The sequence below is a fragment of the Amblyomma mixtum genome, chromosome 9 (assembly GCF_055824585.1).
Source record: "Amblyomma mixtum isolate Tamu chromosome 9, ASM5582458v1, whole genome shotgun sequence".
Taxonomy (NCBI): domain Eukaryota; kingdom Metazoa; phylum Arthropoda; class Arachnida; order Ixodida; family Ixodidae; genus Amblyomma; species Amblyomma mixtum.
Window position 1 is genome coordinate 39,032,772 of NC_143020.1, and position 22,462 is coordinate 39,055,233.

Here is a 22,462-nt window from a genome sequence, read left to right on the forward strand (position 1 = left end):
TGCATTCCCCCAGAGACTTCCTTGAGCTCTCCACTTGGTGGTTTTGAGGACTCGCTCACGTCCATTTCATCAGCACCGGCGGGGTCAGCTACACTTCCTACGGAACTTTCACTCCTGTGTAATGACGCTTCGGCAAACGCTGTCCTTGTTCCTTCCTTGAGTGCTTCTACGCAGCTTCGAACTTCACCAAGTGTCTGGTTCTGGACCATGTGGTCGTTGAGTATTTGCTCCGCACAAGCTTTCATGTCAGCCGTGCGTTGGTCGACCAGTGTTCTGAAATTTTCTAACTCCACCGGCTCACTCCTGTTGTACGACTCATGCTGATCCGAAGACGATGCGGACAGGATTGAGGCGCTGCAATCGCTCATTAGGTGTGACCAGATGTCTTCGCAGAGAACAGGCGCCGAGCACTTGGAACATGTGGTCGAGTGATAGAGACATTCACTGAGGAAATGCTTGCTCAGCTCTGAAGCAGCCATGACGGCTTCGCAGCCAGCTTGCTCGTTCCAGCATCTGACCTGCGCAGGAAAGAAAACAATACATTGCATAAAGCGATACAGAGGCCCCATACAGAGGCCAAAGGTTTCTGCAGGGCAATTGCTACGCTAAAGCGATCCCTTGCCCCAAAAAATTCCACACTCAGTTACACCTCGCGGGAAGTGCCAATATTGCCTTTACCACATGCCATCATAATGAGAGCCCTATTTCCAAGCTACCCGACACGTCCCCAGAGATAACCGGCCGAAAGTTTATTCCCTCTGATATGGCCTTTTTGGCAGAAGGTCACCTAATAGCATTCTTAAAAAAAAAAGGAACAAAGGTCGAGCGGCTGCCTCACACTAATTGCCTACAGACTGAAGCTCCCTGTCTCCTCTGTGTTCATCTTGTGTTACATTGTCAAGGATGCCGCCTGAAGGGCTTTTTTCTCTTTCGATTCCTACCAGCCTACAAACCCACATGGAACTTTCGGCTACGACAAACTAGAATGGCTACGTTAGCGGTGTTTACAACAGACGGCGAGATGTGCAGGTTTCATTGTAAAAATTACGTACGATGACATGCAGCACATTCGTAGTCTGATTTCCTAACTATAGCGTGCCACCAGTTTATAGTTTTCAGGGCTCAGTTTAGACTGTGAAAATTGCCAGAAGGCGAGGTTCATGTCCAATAAAAAACGAGTCAAAAAATGTCACGTCACTATATCAAAATTCCTGACTTCTACACCGAAACTGAATCTTTGGTCACCGCGTGGAAGTGAAGCATAACGGGATAGAGGTGAAAACGACGGGCGGCCAGGACGGCTGCTCACGAAGGCAACATAGCCTACTGGGGGCCTCGAGACAAGAGCGCTTTTTGAGGCAGTTCCATGGCCACCACTGCCGCTAAATACAAAGGCACACGACCAATCGAACTAAGCGTAATTGTGTTCGGTTTGCGTAACACTAGAGTAAAAAGTAGTTGCTGCATAATTAAACAGGAAAGCAAGAGAAGTCAGGGAAGACAATAGACCTAGTTAGGCGCACATTACCAGCTTAAGGTTCATTCTAGGCATGAGTAAGAAGAAAATGAAAACGCAAAGGATAACGACAGCATAACCACTTGATTACAAGAGGTAAGTAAAGTAATGCATGTTGTTTTCAGAAATGCTTTGTCTCGTCTACCTTGAGGTTGTCAAGTACCACTCAGCACTTTTTTTGGAATGAATATGGTTTGGTTTGGTTTATGGGGTTTAACGTCCCAAAGCGACTAAGGCTATGAGAGACGCCGTAGTGAAGGGCTCCGGAAATTTCGACCACCTGGGGTTCTTTAACGTGCACTGACATCGCACAGTACATGGGCCTCTAGAATTTCTCCTCCAAAGAAATTCCAGCCGCCGCGGCCGGGATCGAACCCGCGTCTTTTGGGTCAGCAGCCGAGCACCATAACCACTGAGCCACCGCGGCGGCTTTTGGAATGAATAGTCGTGATAAATACATTAAAAGAGCCAAAATATTGCGGGCGCAGTTCAGGATGGGGCACATGGAAAGTAACTTGTAAAGCAAGCTGCCGAGCAATCAAACCTATCTTCTGCTCTGACTGCCCTGATTCAGCAGGTGCATCTCGTTCTCTATTCTGGTTTATTGGTTTATTGGTTTATTGGGGTTTAACGTCCCGAAGCAACTTAGGCTATGAGGGACGCCGTAGTGGAGGGCTCCGGAAATTTCGACCACCTGGGGTTCTTTAACGTGCACTGACATCGCACAGTACACGGGCTTCTAGAATTTCTTCTCCAAAGAAATTCAGCCGCCGCGGCCGGGATCGAACCCGCGTCACTGAGATACCGCGCCGGCGTTCTCTATTCCAGTAAAGATATGTAGCGCCAGCAATTTAATCCGGTGAAACGAACTCTTTTTTTTTTGGTTTTCGAAGGTAGAATCGTCAGCGAACGTGCAATGAATTACAAAGGACTTTTGGTTCGCCATATGCGCATCCACAGGCCACTGTGAGAGACCAACCGCAAGAGCACACCTACCATTTCGCATGTGCGGTTGGTACCCTCGCAAACTAATCACTCGAGGAACACGTTCTGCTTGAAAGCTACGCATTTAGTCAGGCATACGCAGTGCCACAGAGATAACGAATGCGCATGCGCTGAACGCTAGGTACCGGTTTTAAGGCGAAAGCCTTTAATGCCTCGTCGTTGTCGACAGAAGGTTGTCAGCAGAAGGTTATCAGCAGAGGTGTCATGCTTTTTCTAGTCAGACCAGAAAAAATCTTTCTGCGCGATTTGATTCGAACCACCATTCTTCCGTTCCGCAACCGAGCGTACTAATGGTTACGCAACTTCCTGCCAACGCATATGTAGTCCTTGTCTAGGACGCTGGAGAGTGTTTTCAGAACCTGGGAATCTCGAAAGCCGCCAACGGTTTAGCCCGAGGTTCACTCAACCGAGCGCCGGTGGCCTCCGACTTATGGTTCTCGCGGAAGCGCATGCACTCACTCAGAAAAAGACGCAGGCCTGCAAAACCGAGCTTAGGCTCTACCCTCCACCCCATCCCTCCCTCGACAATTATCATGAGACACTTTGGAGGTGGCTCCAAACACGCACTTTACCCTGCCCTTATATACACTCGCCCTATCACATAGTCCACACAAACCCCTTCTCTACCCTCTGCACCAGCCCAAAGCCACTTTCGACCATATCTTTTTCCTCTGCCGGGCGGATCATCCCCCGCGAGGCATGGAGCACCTTATCACATGGGAGGCTTGGGAGACCCTACTGCGTTCTGCGGACCCGGCCAAGCAAGCCATCGCCGGGCTGCCAGCGTCATGAGCCTCCGGGACATAAACGCTTGAGTGCAGTGGGACCTCGCGGGGACCCAATCACCTGTGTGTCCCAAACTCCCCTCTTTCAGATAGTTTTCACCACCACCTTTGGAGAGAAGCGTCTAATCAGACGGATGCCTCCCAAACGCCCCCCAGTCTCTCCAGCATTTAAGATTCGCAAACAATTGAGTGCTTAATTAACATCTTAACCACACATCAGTGACCCAAGTAGCAACATCACACAAAAGGCTTTCGCCTCAGCGCACATTTGGTGAACAAAGTGCCCTCTTGATTTTTTTTTTGCCGGCGTTGGAACGCGAGATACCATCATGTGCGTATGTTAAGATGAACGTTAATGACAGCGTTGGAAACATGGCGACGGGATTCTCGACGACTTCAGACCAAACGCTACTTTGATTCTGCGTTCTTCAAGATGATAGCTCGCTTTAAATGGCTACATCCGCTTTTACTTCTCAGTCCCAAACATGCATAGTTGACTAACCAACAACTAGCCCTGTTTTCAGAAAACTACTGCCAATTTCCAAACGGTCAAGCCTGACTGCACACGGTGTTTACCCTTTCAATTTTATAACAATGTCACGCGAGTGTCCTCCTTTGGCTCCATCAGCGGCCGGTGGCGGAGCCCAATGGCACTCTCGGGGAGATTGATCGGACACGCACAAACCTACAGGCCACTTCGACCATCATCAGCCTGACTGCTCCTAAAGTTATTCTTAGGCGAATTTTCGCTTTTTCTCTTATCTAATTATTTGGCATGAGCGTCAGCAACTTTAAGGACAAGCCTCCCCTATTGAAAATATTGAGCGTGAATTCTGCGTGCCTATCTTTGCGTGTTTATTGCCACGCAAAATGCGACGATTGAACGAGGTCGCAGAACGCGAGACATATTTCACATTATTTGCGCAAGCTGATCAAGCTCGCAAACGCGAGACATTTCTCACATAAGTGCGCAAGCCGCGCAAGGCTCGTACAGCAGGAGACATCCTCGCGTAATATGCGCAAGCCGGGTGAGGCTTCCAGAATGTCCGAGAGCCAAGGGTGAGTCCCAGAGTGTTCAAGAGCCGAGTCTGGCTCACAGAGCACTAGACAGTGTCTAATGGAGTTACCATCATGATGCCGATAATACCTTGCATGGCTGCAAGGCTCCTACATCACTGCTCAACACGGTACGCTAATGTACTGCATTAAGGCCTCCTCATCTGTCTGTCACTGCCTCATTCAGCATGCATGTTGTGAGATAACAAGCTTTGCAGAAACGGTGCTTCGTGGGATGGTTCTCATGTGTGTAGCATGCTTGCAAAAGGACATAGATAAGGTCACCTTAACTGGCTTTATTAATGCCACATCCCTCATGATGGGTGCCACACAGTGGCTAAACAATTTCTTCAGTTTCTCCAAGTCCAGCAGGTTGGCGTCTTGATACAGGTTCTCACTATGCAGCACCTGCAAAAAGGTAGGAGTATATGCAAAAAAATTCAGTTAATCTGTTTTCTGGAAATTCGAGAAAAGGGCACAAGTACTTCTTCCATTAATGAACTAATGATGATTTCGAAAAGTTTCAGGTTTGAAATACAGACACTGGAAAACCCGACTCAAGCACGCAGACTGCTCAGCATCAAACCTGCACAAAATCTAATAACCGTGTCACACAGGCATTTTGAAGGCTTTCAAATGGCTATTAACTCAGTGGCACTTGAATACAGCTAAATGGGCATTTCCAATAGCCACTGAGTCCCTAGAACAGTGTGGACATCTATTAAGATTTTGAAGGCTTTTCAGTGGTAGAAATTTGCACTCAGACATGGAGCACTCGCAACTATACACGAAGGAATAAAATCAAAGCAATTTAATCGCTCAAAGAATACTCAACATGAAATGTACAACTTATTTCACTAAAAAAAAAGAAGGCTAGCCACAAAACACTGCAGCAAGCATATTATCACTGTTGCCAATAGCACAAAAACAATGAATACCACCTTTTCAAAACTGTGTGAGCGCTACAACAGCTTCCCAGCAAAATTATCAACTGTGACAGTGGCGCCACAGCAGCTTGGTGCCAGATGATGAAATATCTCTACGGCGATCAAGTATTCTGTGTAGCAGTGGCATAACTCCCGAGTTGAAGTGCAAATCTCGAAGCTCAATCTCCCACCTCAACTGTTATCTTTAAATACATATTTAAATTCATTGGAGCGTGCTGCAGAAGTAGGTGGTCAGATCATTCGAGAGGATACCTGCAAGCTATCTCAGGAGACGAAAGATCTGATGAAGAAACGCCAAAGCATGGGGACGTCTAACTTCAGAGATAGAATAGAACTAGGAGAGCTATCGAAGTTATTTATAAGTGCAATGTAGCCAACATAAAGTTTAACATGGAGAAAACCTAGCATGCTCTAAAGCATGGAGGTAGCCTAAAATCAGTGAAGAGAAAACTAATCACAGATAAAAACCAGATGTATGCGCTAAAAGACAAAGAGGGCAATGTCATAAGCAATATGGATAAGATAGTTAAAGTAGCCGAAGAGTTCTGCACAAATCCCTACAGTAGTGAATGTAATCAGAACGTTACGGAGAGAGGCAGTAGAGCATAGCAATGGGACATCCCGCCAGTAACGAGGGAGGAAGTAAAGAAAGCCTCAGGAGCAATGCAAAGGGGCAAAGCAGTGGTGAGGATCAGGTAACAGCAGATTTGTTGAAGGACGGAGGAGAGATTGTGCTAGAGAAACTAGCCACCCTGTACACGCTTGCCTCGTGACCACGAGCGTATCAGGAGCTTGGAAGAATGCGAACATTATTTTAATTCATAAGAAAGAAGATGTCAAGGACTTGAAGATTTACAGACCGATCAGCTTACTATCGATTGCCTACAAGGTATTTACTAAGGTAATCACTAATAGAGTCAGGACAACCTTCGAATTCAATCAACCAAATGATCAGGCAGGCTTTCGTAAAAGATACTCAACAAGAGACCACATTCATGCAATCAATCAGGTGATAGAGAAATGGGCAGAATATAACCAACCCCAATATATAGCCTTCATTGACTACCAGACAGCAATTGACTCGGTGGAACCACAGCTGCCATGCAGGCATTGTGGAATCAGGGTGTAGAAGAGTGTTATGTGAAAATATTGGAAGATATTTATAACGACTGCACAGCTACCATAGTTCTCCATAAGGTCAGCAATAAAATTCCTCTATATTCCGAGTTTTATAACACCACCATCATTTTTTGGCACCGTGACCATATCATACAAGAATGTGAGACCTACTGCATACCTAAAGAAAATATGTGTGTAAGCCAAGCATCAGCCGTTGTATGCAATAAGAAGTCTAAGTGAAAAAGATTCGATGTAAATTAGAGAAAGCCTTGCCATTTTTGTACTTCTGCTTCTATGACTGCTTGCTGGATTTTTTTTCTTTAGTTGGAAGCATTCTTCCATCCCTTATCTCTATACACTATTCCTCTGCCAAATGACTGAGTAACCCAAATAGCAATTCCTAAGTAGGGAGGGGGCCTTCCACAGTGACCACACAGGGGCCTTCAAGTTCTTGCAGCAATCAAAACATCCCTTTGTAACACTGGCCTTGAATGCACCACTATACTTTTGTGGCAGGCCAAATACTTATACAATTTATGTTTTAAAACCACACAGAAATCCACAACTGCCATTATGAAAACAACCTAGTAATGTAACCATAAGCGTACCTGGCCAGCATGATCAGCATGGAAAGGCGCACAGCTTGTGAGCAGCTCCTAAAATGAAAGCAAATTCACATGATTAATTGCAATTTCCACAGAGACATTCTTGAAAAATCATGTTTTTGCACCACTCAGCCTCAAGCCTGCCTTATCGCTCCTGCAGCAATGAGGCAAATCTGAGCACAGCTTGGGGTGAGCTGGTGGTATCAGATTACGCACCTGACACTACGTGCATCAATCCATTTGTATGATAGAATTTCAGAATGGCGAAAAGACACACACACAGGAAAAAATGGTGGGTGGATGAGATTAAGAAGATTGTGGGGATGCAGTGGCCGCAAGTGGCAAAGGACAGGGTTAATTGGAGAGACATGGGAGAGGCTTTGCCCTGCAGTGGGTGTAGTCAGGCTGCTGCTGCTGCTGCTGATGATGATGATGACAGCCTGAGCACACCTACAAAGTAAAACTGTGATCTCGACCCAGCAGCACTTTACTGTGTTGAAAGAGAACAGGTACAATTGAATTACTGCATTACCTTGTTATTATCATTAAAAAGTACAGGGCTCTAAGGACTTCCTAATTTACATCGAAACGAATGGGTTACAGTGAACTTTCACGGATTACACTAACAGGCACTGAAAATCCAACACAGCTGCCCAAGAGAATATTAGGCAGCCGCGCTAGCCTTCTTTTGCACTATGCTACCTGATACCAGATTAAAATTCCAGAGCAATTTACTCATACTCTAGCACTGGGATACCTTATGTCCCAGACTGATGCAGCTGTCTTACTAAAGGCAGAGAAGCTTTCAGTGTGGGTCATGTGTGCTGTGGCGTGAACACATGCCAGCATCGCCTGCTACCATTCAAGTCCTCTGTGTACACAAATGCAGGTGCAATAGAAAACCCACATCACAAATTTGGCTAGTCTGGTCGGCCAAGCATGGGCCAGCTGATAGCACGAAGCAGCAGGTGCGACACATACCATCAACATCAGCCTGACTAGGCCCACTGCAGGGCAAAGGACTCACCCATGTCTCCACATTAACCCTGTCCTTTGCTAGGTGTGGCCACCATATCCCCGCAAACTTCTTAATCTCATCCGCCCATCTAACTTTCTGCCGCCCCCTGCTACGCTTGACTTCTCTTGGAATCCACTCCATTACCCTTAAGGACCAGCGGTTATGTTGTCTTCCCATTACAAGCCCCGCCCAGGCCCTTTTCTTCCTCTTAATTTCAAGTAGCATGTCATTAACCCGCGTTTGTTCCCTCACCCACTCCGCCCCCTTTTGGTCTCTTAATGTTAGACTTATCATTTTTCTTTCCATAGCTCACTTTGCTGTCCTTATCGTTTGGCACGTGTTTTTTTCTTTGTAATAAGGCATAAAGTATTATACACGGATTACCACATGGCATCCTCCTATGACCGCTAAATAATTTATAATCAAATTTCTTTCTCCTGCTGTATTTGTTTCGGTTTCAACAGCTGAATGATGGCTGTGACGTCAAAGCGAGGTTATTGGTCACCTGAGGCATGAAAAACTGCAATACAATTGGTACTTCTGGCTCTTAAGGAATGCTGGCGTCAGCGCTGTAGCGAATTAAAATGATGAAGCAGCGATTATAAGTGCAGTTTTCCCACGCCTCACGTGACCTATAACCTCTCTTTGATGTCATAGCCATAGTCAAATTGTTCACCGAAACAGGATGGCAGAAAAAGTTGATTATAAATTATTTAGCGGTCTCACGCGAATACCAGATGGTGATTCATGCATAGTAGTGTCTTCCGCACCATTATAGAGAAGAAAACATGCCACCAAGATTAGGTGTCTATACTCTTTTAAGCTGAACTCTCTTCATTAGCCTCCAAGTTTCTGTCCCAAAAGTGAGAAACATGCAGGCTAAAGAAAAGATTTCAGCTTAAGTACCAAAGTGGCTCTAATCACACGATGAAGCGGAAAAACTCTCGACACTTGAACAGAGAACAAATAGGAATTCCAACAAAATTTTAGATCCTTGTAAGGCTATCAAGCATTTCTGAATATTGTAAACTGCACTTTCACACATACAGTACGCATGTATGCCAAGCTCACATTCAGTAGCTCTGTTTACCGGCAGTAATTATCACGGTCTGAGCTCAGTTACAGATTTAAAACCAGCCAAAAGATGCAACATAGGAAAAGAGAAGAAAACAGGTTGGACTATCAATTGAATTTTTTGTAAAGGAAAAGAAGGCTCGCATGAAGACGCGCCACACATGACCCACACCAGCGAAAGGCAGGACAACAAATAACTGTCACTGATATACAAGCACGTCATCTTAAAGAGAAAATTCTTTCCGTTGAAGATTGACTAATGGCTTCGCTACTCATACAGTCGTTGCCTTGGAGATATGCATCAAATACCTTACAGATTTGTTTACCACTTCTATACACCACTGAAGTGTCAGAAATCAGGCGTACACTCTGATGGGTCATCTTATGATTTACACTCACGACATTGGCACTGTAGTGCCAGATTAGAAGCTGCCTTCCCCCTAACAAATTAGTGCTCACTCAGGAACACATTAAAGACACCTGCACATATCCCTGAAGTAGTTTCTTGCACAAGCTAGCGGAATGTGATAAACCACTTCCTGCAAGTCCTGAACCTAGTTTTATGGGATACCATACTGCTATCCCGGTTTTAACAGCAGCGCAAAGGCCATCAACACAATGATTGGCGCAAAAATTACATTTAAAAATTTTCCCGCCACTCGATTTGAACTCATGAAGTCTACACAAAGGACTCCACGATAACCGTTCTGAGGTGAATGGCAGTTCAGCCTAGCCTCTGGAATCTGTGCCAAAAAAAAACGGAGTCAGCGCATCGCAATTTACTTCCGAAATCAGCCGGTGCTGATGAAAATTGTATGTTTTGCTTTCTCTGGCTTATAAAGCTCCACTTTCAGAAAAAGTGTCGTCTTTGTGGTTAGGATGCGGAACTTCATCATCACAGGTCAACTTCAGCTTGCCATCAGTGTCCCTTTAATGCCTCAAAGTTGAACAATAGCTCCATTCATAGAGGAGGGCTGTGCATAAATTTCGACCACCAAAGATTCTTTAACATGCACTGACATTGCATAACACACGAGCAAATATGCATTTCGCCTTGTCGAAACGAAGCCACCACAATTCAATCCCGCGTCTTTGGGCTCAGTAGCCGAACACCAATGCAGTAGGCCACAGCAGCAGGTGAAAAACAAAAGAGAGCCCTTAATAGGCAACCTAACTTGCCAAAATTAACATAACGAGGGGTCACACAAGTAGCAGTGGACTAGGAAAATAAAAGCTACTTGTGTCGGAAGATGTCTTCAGTGCTTACCTCAAAAGCCTGCTTGCTTGCTGGGCATCCTAGCACCAAGTGAAAGGCTGGAACAGCCATACTGGAGAGCTTGGAAGAGGCATTGCTGGTAAAGCTATGTGGAGATTGCTGCAAGGTAAAAAGACACATTTAACAGCAGCACAGTGCAAAAAATGGACTAGAATCAAGCATGTAAGGCAAAGTGCAAGGCACAAAAAGGAGCCGGTCGCAGAATGGAACACAACTGTTTAACCACATTTCGAAGTGGGCCAGGCAACAAGAAATTCATAACCACGGCAGTCATTCACAAGCTAGCCTCAGACGAGACATCACTTGCATATCGATATCCAGCATCGTTTCTACAATACATGCCACCATTCAAAAGAACAGACCACAGCAGAACGATATTTTCAGTAGAAGGCTGGTTTGCTTCAAATTCTTCATGCGTCCCTCAATTTGAAATCTGGCATGATTAGCACTGATTTCACATTCTCACAGGTATGATGAATTAATAGTGCCAATTGCAGAAAAACCACACTTTTTCCTTCAACATCAAATAAGGTATTGGAGAGGTACCTCAGCATATTTAAGTCAAAGTCAGATTTATTTGCGCCATTGGTTATAATCATGAAACAATCAAGTTTATTCTTCGTACATATTAAAGGCTCAATTACCCTTAAATTTCACTGCAACTTCGGGATTTAGGGCAAATGGAGCTAGGGCACCTGTGTGCATTTTGCAGTTGTTTGTACCATTTCAGCTCCGAGCCAAAGTATGAAAACGCGAATGCCAAAATAGAGGCGGAAAACTTCAGAGCAATTTGTTTTTATCTCACCGTTCTGCTATTCAAGGCTCGACTACACTGGCTCGGCTATAAGTACGAACGCAGCTGGATCATATTGTAACATACTTGTTGACGAAGGGGGGCTTTAATAACAAGTGCGAAGACAGACAAGGCCACGCAAGCTGGGGCAGCAAGGGCGACAGATTCCACACGGCGCGAGCCCTTCTTCGTCGTCGTCAGCAGCTATGCGCCACCTGGCAATGCTAGGTGGCATTATTCCCCCCCCCTTATGAAAAAGAAGAGCGCTGTCGACGAAACAAAAAATAAACAAGAAACGAGCAAAGTTCCGCAAGTGAACCGTTCCAAGACATCAACACGTCTGCGTCACCGAGTATAGTACGGCTTAAGCCGTACAACGTGCACAATGTCAGAGCTGGGCTGTCGGCGTCGGGGTTGCGCAACACCGTCCGGAACCACTTCATAGTTTACGTCACTCACACGCCGGATCACTCTGTAAGGGCCAAAATAGCGGCAGAGCAGTTTCTCGCACAAGCCTTGGCGACGGACAGGAGTCCATACCCAGACTTGGTCACCGGGTTTGTAGTCAACCTGTCGGTGGCGAAGGTTGTAACGGCGCGCGTTACAGTACGTTACAGTTTGGTGGAGTGTGCCGGGTACCCGTGAACCCATGCAAGAGACCCCTCCAGGCAGCCGTCGCGCCAGCCCTGTACCACTCGACACCCCGGTACACCGCTTCAGTCGGAGGATCCAGGGACTGCCTCCGGAGGTAGGACTAGTAGAGAGCGGCGCCATGGAGACAGCCGCTCCTTCTCCTCTGCAAACTGCGGGAACTTTTTGAGGATGTGGAGGACTGGCTCCTTCATTTTGAGCGCGTAGCTGCGTTTAACCAATGGGACGACGCAGCCAAACTCCGGAACGTTTACTTCAGCCTCGAGGATGGTGCTCGCACCTGGTTTGAGAACCGAGAGGACGTTTTAATCTCGTGGCATGAGTTCCGTCGTCGGCTGCTGGAGGCCTACACAAGCGCTGATCGTCGTGAACGAGCTGAGCGTGCACTACAATCTCGCATCCAGCTGCCGAACGAAACTGTCCAGATGTACGTCGAGGACATGACGCGCCTATTCAGAAGAGCTGACCCGGCCATGCCGGAAGACAAGAAACTCCGGCATTTGATGCGTGGCGTCAAAGAGCAGCTTTTCGCAGGCCTCGTGCGCAGCCCACCATCGACCGTTGCTGCATTCCTTACAGAGGCCACAACGATGGAAAAGGTGCTGCAACAACGTTCTGCGACCTACGACCGGCCCGTGCATGCTGCTGCTGTCACCGCATCGTTTGCTACCTCCGGGAGCCACCCTGACGATCTGCGTGAACTGATTCGCACCATCGTGCGTGAAGAGGTCCTGAAATTTTGCAGCCCTTCGCAGCCAGCGCTAGGTTCGATTTCTGCTCTTGTTCGCGAGGAAGTGCAACAGGCGTTCAGGGCTCCTGCTGTCGAAACACCTCCTCTACCAGGAGAATGTCACCGCCCCACCTATGCTGAAATTGCGAGGCGCCCGGCTGCGGTCTCGCCACCACCGTTTCCGGTAACGCCTCCTGAGCCGCGGTCCTCCGTGCCACCAGTGCAGTATTTCGACGATCGCCGAGCGCCCTTGCGGAAGGCCGATATCTGGCGCACACCTGATAACCGGCCACTCTGCTTTCACTGCGGAGAACCAGGACATCTCTACCGTAACTGCTCTTATCGACGTCTCGGTTTGCAGGGCTTCCGAGCCGATTCACCCAGACCCCGGTTTGGCCATCGGCCCCCTGCCATTGAAGATTTCCTAGCGGAACAGCGAATTTCAGCCCGCACGCCGCATCAGCCGCGCTCATCGTCTCCGAGGCGCTCTACCCCGCACCTCCACCAAACTGTAACGTACTTGTTGACGAAGGGGGGCTTTAATAACAAGTGCGAAGACAGACAAGGCCACGCAAGCTGGGGCAGCAAGGGCGACAGATTCCACACGGCGCGAGCCCTTCTTCGTCGTCGTCAGCAGCTATGCGCCACCTGGCAATGCTAGGTGGCAATATGCAGCTTCGTACCTTAAATACACAATTTATAAAAGTACAAGTGAAATACAAGTGAAAGAGGAGGAAGCTCAATCCTAACGCATACAGCTGAATCGCAGTCTACGTAGTTAAACTGCTCGAGCGCTGTTACTTCAATTACAGCGTAACATGCGGCGAGAATGTAAAGCCCGGGCCGAAGATCTATTGGTGGGCACATATTCCATTCTCGGCGAGAGATGAATGGCAGTACGGCGGCAGTACGGCGCCGATATCGTGCACCCCGCGATCGGATCAGCTGTGCATATTTGCATGGCATACTGACCATGACCGTGTGACCACTGACACTACACGCGCATTCATGCCCGTGTGCCGCCAGCAAACAACCTTTCAGCGCTGCGTGCTGCCGCGATAGGCACTGCGTCTTCGCGTCTCTGTACTAGCTGTGTTGACGTGGCCAGTTGTGCGCAAAGGCTTTGAAATAATGAACAGGTTCGAAGAAAATTAACTTACCCCCAAGATGCGAGATGTCACCCGGGTAGTGGTCTCCCACCAGCTGCTCCGCCATGGAGGAAATGAGCCCCACCGTCAGCATTGCGTTTCCAGTGAAGGCGCGCAAAGGACGACGCGCTATCCGTCGAGCCCGCTGACGCACGCTATAAACACAGGTTTACTCAGCACCTTACCACGTTTTCGTACATCGCACCAGCGAATTTCACTGCTGTCGGCACATCACATATCGGAAGAGTGACAAATGCTCATGCCAGCGACGGTTCATGCCCTCGGCACCACAAAGGACCACGACAAACGTAGTAACGCTGACCGCCATGCTGTCCCTCCCCAGACGCTGCGTTCGTTGGCTAGCGCTTCGGCCAGTTCCGGCTTCCTTCGGCCCGTTTAGAAAGGCATCGCCTCCAGGCATTCATCCAGGTCGTCTCTTTCGGGCTCTATGCTTTTGGGCAGTGCGATAGCAAAGGACTAAAACCAAATGAAACTTTCGTTACAAAAATAATTAAGTTCTTGTGCACATATTAGCATTAAAAACTTGAGAAATTTGTGACGCATGGACGCATTAATATGCGTGTCGGTACATTCGTGCGTGCGTGCGTGCGTGCGTGCGTGAGTGGGCATGGTCTAGCGCGTCAAATCCAAAGCCTATCCGACATGCTGCATGGTTTCTGAGATCACCGCCGTGAGCTTCGCTTGTTTTCTTGTGCTGCTGCTGGGCGGTCTTGCGCGCCGCTGTTACTGTGCTGGAATCGCAAAAGAAGAAGGATTACCGGTGTGTGCTGCCGGTGGGCGCGCTCTCATCCAAGAGTGGTAGTTAAGCGATCCGTCGGGGCATATGTGTTATGGATGTCTGGTCGACAACGATAATGAGGTCAGCAGTGCGGTGCCGTCGTTTGATGAGTCGAACCTTTCGGCCTATTGCACTGCTAACTTCGTTGCAAAAATGCCTGGCTCATAAGCAGCGACAGTGGCCATTGTTTCTGTGGTGTGTTTCGATTACAAGACGGCGCCCTTCTACAGTGTGGCTTCCTTGGAAACTTAGTCGGCGGTGTGCCTGCAACGCCTGTCGCTGTCAGCTCAAACTGCCCGCCTGCGAGCGCTGCCTTCTTTTGCGATGTGAACGGTGACGGGACACTTACTGCCTGTGGCCGGAGCTTATAGCAAAAGCGAAGAGTGTTTTGTGTGAAGGTTTGACGAAGTGCGTGTGTCAGTCTGGACCCTTAGCAAGTCATACGAGATGCGACATGCAAAAGTGGTCCACCAGTCGCTTCAGCAGAAAGGAGTGCGGATGTTTTTTACGTTACTTCAATCGAGAACTGCCCACGCAAATATTTCAACTCGTCTCTTGCCTAAACAGCATAGTAAAGAAGCTAAAGCAACAAAACTGCTGTTTCCATGCTGTATATTGATTCCGCACTCGTGCTAGAGGTGGGAAATATGTAGCAGTTATTGGCGGAGTTACAGCCTATGAAGCACGTGCAGCTTCATGTAATTGCAGGTTATGATATGTGCCTTACTTGGTATTGACTTTGTAACCAGACATAGCCATCTGTCAACTAAAAGAAATTTTCTTGCTATAGGATTCTGCAGCATTATGTATGCTTCTGGACACTGAATACCGGGTGCGTCACCTCTCTTGAAAGCACTCAGATTTGTGTACTTATCAGTATGTTTGAGATGAGAAAATTTTATCAGCTTCTTTTCTTTATTTTATAATTAGCTACACAGCATGTCGCAAAAAAAAATGTTTTAAGGAAAAGTATTTCAGTTTAGAGTAGAACAGTTCAACAAAGTTGTTTTGGGCATTCTGGTAACTTCAAGATGGTATCTGATGGTTGCATACAGACGCGCAAGTCAAACCTCAAAGGGCATCAAACTTAACAGTACCGCTGAGCTTATCCTTTCGTGCTTTTTATGTGTGTGTAGATCACCTGGGGAAGTTCAGTATTGTATGTTGGATTTCATAGTTCTGCTACAACTTTTATCTTCCTTTCTACACATGAAACATGACTGAACTTGATTACATTCCCCAAGCAAATACCTGACGCCTTACAAGCGTTCCTTACTGTGCACAGTTGTCCCAGTGCATTATATCCACTCATGTGCAGCACACTGTTGTGTTGCTCTTGGTCTCCGATTGTGACTCTCAGCAATATGATGGAATCATAGTCCATCCAGATGGTCTTTGTGGTAGTGCAAATTTCAAAACAGATTGAAGAAGAATGAAGAGTGTGATACTTCGTCATGCATCATGCAATGCTGGTGCTAATCAGGCAACATGTGTGGTATATATACTTCGCACATTTGAGATTCATTGGATTTGTTCTGGAGCCATACTGGGAATTAATTAATCGATCTGTGATTTGTCACTGAAATTGAGAGAGGGCACTAATTTCTGAACTTTTGACACCAACTGTGAATTCAAAACTGTCTTTTCGTGTAGGCTTACATGGCCTTTTTACGTGTATGTAAATTTATGCTAATGACTTTGGAAATTGCTTTGGAAATGGTTTTGGAAATTGCCTCGTAACATTCCTGTTACAGCTCACAATTCGCTTTCTGCACGTCATGTTTGATTGAACCTGATTATATCCCCAAGCTTGTTTGTTGCACCTAACAAACACTGTTGCCCTTTCAGAGTTATTCCATTGATTGACTCCTTTCGAGTGCAAGCAACAAATGGTTGTGTTGCTTCTGATTTCGAAATATGGCTGTCTGCATGACGGGCAACAACATAAGTGCTCTGGATGGCTTTCATCATGCATCTATAAGATATCTGTAACTTTCAGAATTGGTTAAAGGAAGAACTGAAGGATGCTGTAAGAGTCATTAGCAGCTTGTTTTTTACATTATTTTACAATGAACTTGCACACTGAGCAAGAACTTGTCAACACTGCATGTTGTCATGTACAGGTCCTTGCAGTATCGAAGGGAACCATTTTGCACTAAAAGATAATTTTTTGGTTATTTGTTTGCTGAAGTTGAAAATGATTAATGGGTACTTACGCCAAGACGAAAATTATAAAACAGCAAAACGTGAGCTTATTGCTCATTATTGAGAAGTAATCATTAACTGAATGCTCGAACTTTGTTTGCTTTCACCCTAAATGGGCCTTTACAGTCTCGACAAGTTGCTACTAAGCAAGCAAACGCACACATGGCCACACGCAGCCTCACTGAGCTTGTTCAGTATGCACATAAGCACGCACAGCTTCGGCAAGCCCCCTCTCAGCACGCAGATGTCCACGTACAGAGAGTTCTCCACGAGAGTCCACGATTTCTTACACGCAAAGAGTGTGCGTGAACGTCTATCAGCTCACAGTACGCGCATATGTACACACAGGACGCACAGAATGCGTACAGGTAACGCACAATTTCTGCGCATTTCTGTGCAAAATGAACGTGATCGTACAAAAATCACTGTTCTCGTGCAAACTCACGCAGAGTTCTTTCAATAGGGTCGTGGCACCAACTGCCAGCCGCATGCTCAGAGTTCCCCTAAATTCTCTCGCAGTCACCGCATCACTTCTTGTTTTAGTGAACAGTTATGAGGCTCATTATGCGCGCGTTAATGACATCCTAGTCGAACTCAAGAACAAATGGGCACGAGCAGGGCGTGTAAGGCGAAGGGAAGATAACCGCTGGTTCTTAAGGGTAACGGAGTAGATTCCAAGAGAAGTCAAGCGCAACAGGAGGCGACAAAAAGTGAGGTGGACGGATGAGATTGAGAAATTTGCGGTGATACAGTGGCCGCAGCTGGAAAAACAGGTTTAATTGCAGTATAGTTGAAATCTTCGCCAGTCGGTACGTTGTCATAAAAAAACAACAGTCAAAAGACGGAATACAAGTGCTTGAGCTGTTAACAATTTGTCTTTCTCCCACCGTTCTTTATTTTAAGGATTCGGTGTACATTCAGAAAAAAGGAATCTGTATCCGGGCAAGCGTAGCACCAGTATTGTGCCAAAGATTTTTAGCAGAGTTGGACAACACATTGCAAGGTGTTCTTTTTGACAAACGTGTTAGAAGAATTCTTGCATGTGTAGCTTCTTGATCCTTTTGAAACTTTCATCCAGTAACTCAGTGCAAGTGGTTGTAAACCAAATTTTGACAGCTTATAAAGCATTCTCGAGTGCTTTTTGTTTTACGTATGAACTGCCACTAACCACTCGATTAAATATTTAGAACTTCAAATAACATTTCATGACGATGATCACATTGCCTGGTGCTTCCCGTCTCGAACTGAGATGTCTTTATTACCCTATTCAACGGCTTACTCCAATATTATCCAGACAGGGATAGCTAAGAACTGCTTCCTTAATGCACTGCAGAATAGTTGCCACTATAGCGTGAGGGCCAGCTTCGATAACCAGTTTGAACGTATGGTGGCCTCCGATTTCCGAATCAGCTTTCGATAGCAGTGGCCGCAACGGTGTAGCAGAAGATTAAGGTTCGAGGCGTTCAAAGGGTTGACCCAAAGACAGATGAAAAAAGAAAAACTGAAGTGATGCCTTATGCGCATAAAATACCGTGCACCATCAAAAAGGTCGCTGGATGGCACAGAGAAAATGTTGCGGTTTCCGCTTCCGGCAAGCTTTAACGCCTGTGCTCACGTGTTGCACGTGGCAGGACTTATCATCCGGTCTGTTCGACGCAGTATGAAAACCGCTACGTTACTTGTGCCACAGGTGTGGCATATGTAAAGGATTCCGCTAACCTGCGAAAAAGTTAAGCTTTAGGTTTATTGGGGTTTAACGTCCAAAAGCAACTCAGGGTATGAGGACGCCGTAGTGAAGGGCTCCGGAAATTTCGACTACCTGGGGTTCTCTAACGAGCACTGACGTCGCAAAGTACACAGGCCTCTAGAATTTCGCCTCCACCGAAATTCAGCCGCCGCGGCCGGGATCGAACCCTTCAAATTTTCACCAGCACAGCGACTAGGAACAAGAACAGAGAAGGAAGACAAGGACAAGCGCTTCCTTGTCTGTTCTTGTTCCTAGTCGCAGCGCTCGTGAATTTTTAAAGATGTACCAACTAGCTCAAACCACCATTTTACTCCGGATCGAACCCGCGTTTTTCGGACCAGCAGCCTAGTGCCGTAACCACTGTGCTAGCCCAGCGGGTCGACCTGCGAAAAAATGTACCTTGGCCAAAAAAGGTGATGTATTAATGAAGCACTGAAAGAGCACCACAATTCTGTTTCGTACGGACGGTGCTAACTTGCCTCGACACTGCCGGGAATGCGCCTGCTACCCGCTGCTTTCTGATCTCAGCATTGCTGGCAGAGGCGAGGGAAAAGTCGAGCGCGAAATCCTCGAGGCGGTCTCATTAGCATGCAAGGAGATGATTGCATCACCAATCCTATCTCCCTTATGCAGAAGGAACTAAGCTTCCCTTCTCAACAGCGCTAGAGCAAGGCATATCTTTAGAATGCAGATTTTTTATGACTAAGCTGCGCATGCTATGCCACTTTTTCCTGTGCGACTGTGTCCTTCAAAAAAGCACAGTGGTTAGTCCAGTCGTGTGTGTGCCTCGTCTCTTCACCGTGTTCCGTCTTTTGTCTGTATTTTCCCTTAAAAAGTTTAATTAGAGGAATATGGGAGAGGCCTTCGCCCTGCAGTGATCGTGGTCAGGCTGATGATGCTGAGCCTTGTTGAAAATAAAGAGCAAAAAAAAGCTCGTAGAAAATCAGCTTGCGATCACCCATCTGAAAAGGTACGATTCTTTTGCTCCGCTTAGTTTTTCCAACACATGCATGATAGTGCCTGTCAACTTTGGAAAAGCAAAAAAAAAAACACATTGTTCAGACTCGATTGTGGAATACTGAGCCCGCTGACATCTGCTTGTATCACTTGCCCTCTTCGATCGTAGGCGACGGGCATGATAAGCACCGCAATAGCAACGAAGAATCCGAGAGCCTTCGCTTTGGTTTGGAAACAGCTAGTGGACGATGGCCGCTCTGTCGTGTGCCTTGCGCGCATGCGGCAGCTCTCACCGAGTTTGCCGGTTCGCTCTCTTAAATCATTCATAGAGCAAACCGTTTACGCTCGCGTGGTACCGTCAAAACCATGGAAGGCTGTACTTCCGCCCGCCGACCACACACGAACGCTTGGACGTGGGTCATAGACTGACATTATCACCGCTGAGTGTTTTTCTGTTGGACCGAGGCCTTTTTAGGGCGGCTGCAATCTATTAGCTATCAACAGCTGCGGCAAACACACCGTACGCCATGATCGTGGACATAGCGGCCAACGCTCTGCGGGGTTAATATCAGCCCAAGCTACGCACTCAAGCGTTGGCTTTAAAGCTGCGGGTGACGGTAGATTGTCGCAAACGGTGTCAACCGAATCATTTCTGCAGCTTTGTCAACTTAGACATCTTCTATTTTCTTAGTTTTTCTCCTTGAGAAAGCTTACGCTAGCAATGAACTCGTCAGTCATCAATATTTCCTGGATAAAAGCGTCGGCCCAGCTCTGATATGCCTGGCGTCCCAGACAATAGAAGAAACCAAGCCTTTAAAAAATACTGATTGTTCCAGAATGGAAAGCTGGGCTAGTTGTAGGTTGTTCATGATGAAAATTTCTGGGCGCGAACAAACAAAGTACAGCGAAGAAACCACAGGACAAGCGCCACAAGACAAAAGGCGCTCGTCCTGTGGTTTCTTCGCTGTCCTTTGTTTGTTCGCGCCCAGAAATTTTCATCATGATTGTTCCAGCCAATTGAAACCAATTTAGTGCTGTTGACAGCCTTGAGGCGTATTCTGCCGCATTTGCTTCGTTCATGAGAGGCAATCAATGAGCATCATCTTTTTGAATTATTCAGCTCAGGAATATAGTGTCAACTCACAAGTTGCAGATGACATTGATAGGCCCTGGCTAAACTATCAGCACCAACGCATCATTTCTGCAGGTGTATGTACCGGCTTTAAAAGAAAGCTTTGCAAATTAAAAAGTTGTAAACCCAGTTAGTTGAAGCGGCTGGCGCATGTCAATCGCGCTGTGAATACGGAAAGCCCCTTCGGGCAAAGTGTTTCGGAGAATAGCCTATTTCGTTCGCTGAGACGTGTCTTGGAACCCTCAAACAGCACTGCTGTGACATGGTAGCTTTCTGTATTTCGGAGGGTTTGGTTTAATTGAGGCACAATAAAGAGTAACAAAAAAACTAAAAAAAATAAGATTAGCAATTTGGGCTTTTGTCTTTCTGCTTTTGGATCACGATTGCGCAAATGGTAGCTAAATGCAAACATTTCACCAGGGAGTTTTCAGTTTTTCACGGTTATTTGCAACTTCTGCACTGGTTTTTAACTCCGAGCACCAAATTAAAAGTTAGCTGATTAGTCCTTACTAACGAACTTTTCTTCCGGAAAGAACAAGCACTGGCTGATAGATCGACGGACAATTAACACCACTAAATTTCTTTCACTCGTCTAGCCTTCTGTCTGTTTTGAAATTTTTGTTCCAATCAGCAGGGACACACGGCACATTGCCATATCGTCACTACATGGGCGAAAGCGTGCATGTCACTTGATTTGATGATGCACCCTGGTAAACTTAGAGACCCTGTTGCACGGTTTACATTTCAAAATTCACAATTCCACGGATGCTGCGCACGCAAGCTTGCTCCGCACGTGCAACTAAAAGTGTCAAACGGAGGCCGATTTCTGCAGTCAACAAAGACAAAAATAAAAGTTCCGCTCGGTTTGAACGGCGAACACGACGTATTTATGAATTTTTAGCACCAACAAATGTGAGGCAACTGACTCGTCATGCTGGCCGTATTCCTCAACACACGTTGAAATGGAAGTAGCTATTTCTCAAAAATTAATTGCTGCAAATACCCTTGAGACCTGTCTACCATGTTTCACTATGCTTTCAAAGCCAAGCCTGAGCTAAAGTTTAAAAGATTCACCCGCGCTTACCTCACTTTTCAGCAGCTCGTCGGCAGCAATCCCTTCAATGACGACTTCCTCGTCTTGACACTGTAGGCGGTCCAGTGGACAGATGCGTGCATTTTCGTCCTGGGCGGACAACTCGTAACAGAACACGCACAGGACGTGCTGGCAGGGAAGTCGGGCCGTGACAGGCTGTACGAGTCCGCAGGCCCCGCATAGTATATTAGATGGAGCTTGCTCCACGAAAAGTAGTGGCCTCCAGTCTAGGGCCTCTGAAAAACCGACGAGTGTGTACCGCGTACCAGAGACAGCCATAGATCACCGCCCTACGCTCGCTGGCACTCGGCGCTTTACGAAATCCCCTCTGGGGCTGACAGTGTGCGCCACTTGATTTGTTATCGCTTTATTTTTCACATCCCCGCGATTATCACGATCCCTTCGTTATCGGCTTAAAAGTATCGACTGTTGGCCTAGTTATGCTCTCGAAACTGTTTGGAAACGATAAGAGCGAGAACCAGCTGACGTTTTCGGCTTCCACCTGACTCTTGCTTTACACACTGCGGTTGCGGACTTGCTATTTTTTTTGTAATCTCCGGAGAGGCGTCGAATGAACAGCTTATTTACTTCCCTGAATTTCTCTGGCGTTACGATGAAAAACATGCAGTATACTCTACGTGTGCTTTATTACTTCTCTAATCCGCCGCGGTGGCGAGGCGCTCGGCTGCTGGCCCGAAAGACGCGGGTTCGATCCCGGCCGCGGCGGCTGAATTCCGATGGAGGCGAAATTCTAGAGGCCCGTGTATTGTGCGATATTACTGCACTTTAATGAACCCCAGGTGGAA

The 22,462-nt window shown here is 46.8% G+C and overlaps 1 protein-coding gene and 1 pseudogene across 1 annotated transcript; both read right to left on the minus strand.

Annotated features, from left to right (window-relative positions):
• Positions 1–367: 367 nt before the first annotated feature.
• LOC149328801 (RING finger protein 151-like) lies at positions 368–21,935 on the minus strand (annotated as a pseudogene).
• On the minus strand, positions 4,389–10,749 carry LOC149328802 (uncharacterized). Its single transcript, XM_089561835.1, has 3 exons — positions 10,393–10,749; positions 7,037–7,084; positions 4,389–4,770 (listed from the first exon to the last, which is right to left on the minus strand). Exons 1-3 carry the CDS (start codon positions 10,519–10,521, stop codon positions 4,546–4,548), a joined length of 402 nt encoding a protein of 133 aa, XP_089417961.1. The 5' UTR covers positions 10,522–10,749; the 3' UTR covers positions 4,389–4,545.
• Positions 21,936–22,462: the final 527 nt, after the last annotated feature.